The 2,241-nt window shown below is 65.0% G+C and overlaps 1 protein-coding gene across 1 annotated transcript in view; it reads right to left on the bottom strand.

Annotated features, from left to right (window-relative positions):
- Window positions 1-295: 295 nt before the first annotated feature.
- The window catches only part of LOC122192304 (autophagy-related protein 9A-like), a gene marked incomplete at its 5' end in the record, with an annotated part of 4,808 nt that continues 2,862 nt past the window's right edge, over window positions 296-2,241 (bottom strand). Inside the window, 4 exons of the mRNA XM_042892833.1 lie at window positions 296-713; window positions 789-870; window positions 1,081-1,183; window positions 1,673-1,851. Of these exons, the coding sequence (XP_042748767.1) occupies window positions 604-713; window positions 789-870; window positions 1,081-1,183; window positions 1,673-1,851 (474 nt within the window). The remainder of the gene's footprint in view (window positions 714-788; window positions 871-1,080; window positions 1,184-1,672; window positions 1,852-2,241) is intronic.

The following is a 2,241-nucleotide window of genomic DNA, read 5'->3' as shown; positions in this document are numbered from 1 at the left end:
CGGCCCCCTGACCCCCCCCCCACCCTGCGCTGTGGGCTGCGCCCGCCCCGTAAAGCTTTAGTTTTGATAAGCCCTGCCTGGCGTCCTGCGTCCCAGTGGGGCTGGGAGGTGCGGTGTGGGGCGGGTTGTGGGGTGGCACCTCGCCGTGCACCCACAGCATCCTGTGGCCAAAACACTGCGGATATCCATAGCGATTGCCCCCCCCGACACCCAGCACCGTCCCCGATGTCCCCAGGGCCCCCGGTGCCCCCACAGCTCCCACATGTCTGGCTTCCAGCCCCACTGCAGCGCTCAGCACGGCACAACGCTCTGTAAACCTTTATTTGCCCCCAGGGCTGCTCGGGGCCCAGCACTGCCCCCACCATGACCACAGCAGGCGAGGGGGGGGGGGCCCTGACCCACGTGGGCTCAGACCTGCGCCCCACGGTGTCGTGCCCCCCCATATAAATATAGCACCTGGGGGGCCGGGAGCACCCAGCGGGACCACGGCCCCACATTGCGTGGGGATGCAGCAGGATGGGGGTCCCCGTGGGCAGAGCCCCAGACGATCCTCCGACATTCCGGAGCCTTGGGCTGCGCTCACCATGGCCGCACGCAGCACAGCTACTTTGTCGTCTGCTCTTCCTCCTCATCCTCATCCTCCTCGTCCTCCTCAGCCCAACCACCCAGAGGCATTTCCCGGAGCTCGAGCTGTGAGGCGCGGGCGGCCGAGCCTGGAGCAGGACGGGTCAGCGCCCCACAGCCCCGTGTGGGTCTGGGAGCCCCCCCCACCCCCCAGCAGCACTCACCTGTGGTCACCAAGGGCCTCTTGGGAGCCCCTGCCGCCACCCACAGCCCCACGGGGCTCTGCTGCTGCTGCTGCAGGTGGAGCTGGGGGGAAAAGGTCAGAGCCCTACCGCCGCCCCACAGCCCGGCTGCGCCATGGGGCACACCGGTGGGGTGCAGGGGTCCGGTGGCCAAGTGGGGGTGGTGGTGTGGGGCGCGAGGCGACGGCCAGACAGAAGCAAGGGTGCAGCACAGAGCAGGGGACGGGCGATGGCAGGGATGGGGCTGTGGGGACGCGCAGCCTGGGCTGCTCACCTCGTGTATGTAGATGGCATGCAGGCTCATCTCTGCAGATGCCACCTCGGCCAGCACGGCTGAGCGGCTCAGGCTGAGCAGGCGCGACTCACTGAGCACTGGGCTGTGGGACAGCACGGCTCTGGTATGGGGAGAAGCCCAGACCCAGCCCAGCGCCCACCCCATGGGCACCCACTGGCCCCAACCTCACATGATCCAAATTGCCGCCAGTCCCAGCCCAGCCCAGCCCCATCCTTATTCCATCCCATCCCCATCCCATCCCCGTCCCGTCCCCATCCTTATTCCATTCCATCCCACCCCCATCCCATCCTCATCTTATCCCCATCCCCATCCCAATCCCCATCCTTATTCCATCCCATCCCTATCCCAATTCCCATCCCGTCCCCATCCTTATTTGACAGCACTGCGATGGAACCGATGGAACCCCTTATTGGGGTTGGACTCAATGATCTCTGGAGGTCCCTTCCAACCCCTACAATTCTGTGATTCTGTGATTATTCCATGCCATCCCCATCCCATCCCCATCCCAATCCCCATCCTTATTCCACCCCATCCCAATCCCCATCTTTATTCCATCCCATCTCCACAGCACCTCTCGGGCAGTGGGCGTTCAGGGCTCTCCAAAGGGCCGTGTCCCCTCCCAGGGAGTGGGGATGACAGGGACAGCAGGACACTGGCAGCAGCGCTGGCTGTGCTGCAGGGCTGGGTGAAGCGCCGGTCCCGGGGCACCAGCAGTGGGTGGGCCAGGACACTGGTGAGCAGGGCGTCCGGCTGTGGGGACCATGTCAGTGCCAGCAGGGCACCCGGTGACACCATGGCACCCAGCGTCCCCATGGCATCAAATGGCCCCACAGCTCCAAATGGCCCCACAACACCCCGTGTCTCCCCATCATCCAGTGTCCCCATGGCACCCAGTGTCCCCTTGGCATAAATTGACCTCACAGCATCCAGTGTCCCCATGGCACCAAATAGCCCCAAAGCACCAAATGGCCCCACAGCACACAATGCCCCCACAGCACCCAGTGCCCTCTCAGCTCCCGGTGTCCCCTATGCCCCCAAAAGTCCCCATAGCACCAACTGACCCCATGGCACCCAGTGACCCCATGGCACCAATTGACCCCATGGCACCCAGTGACCCCACAGCACCAATTGACCCCATGG

The sequence above is a fragment of the Lagopus leucura genome, unplaced genomic scaffold (genome assembly GCF_019238085.1).
Source record: "Lagopus leucura isolate 7727_CA_CO unplaced genomic scaffold, USGS_WTPT01 33665-0_obj-0_obj, whole genome shotgun sequence".
In the NCBI taxonomy this organism is placed as follows: Eukaryota; Metazoa; Chordata; class Aves; order Galliformes; family Phasianidae; genus Lagopus; species Lagopus leucura.
This window is presented reverse-complemented; position numbering and strand designations above follow the sequence as displayed.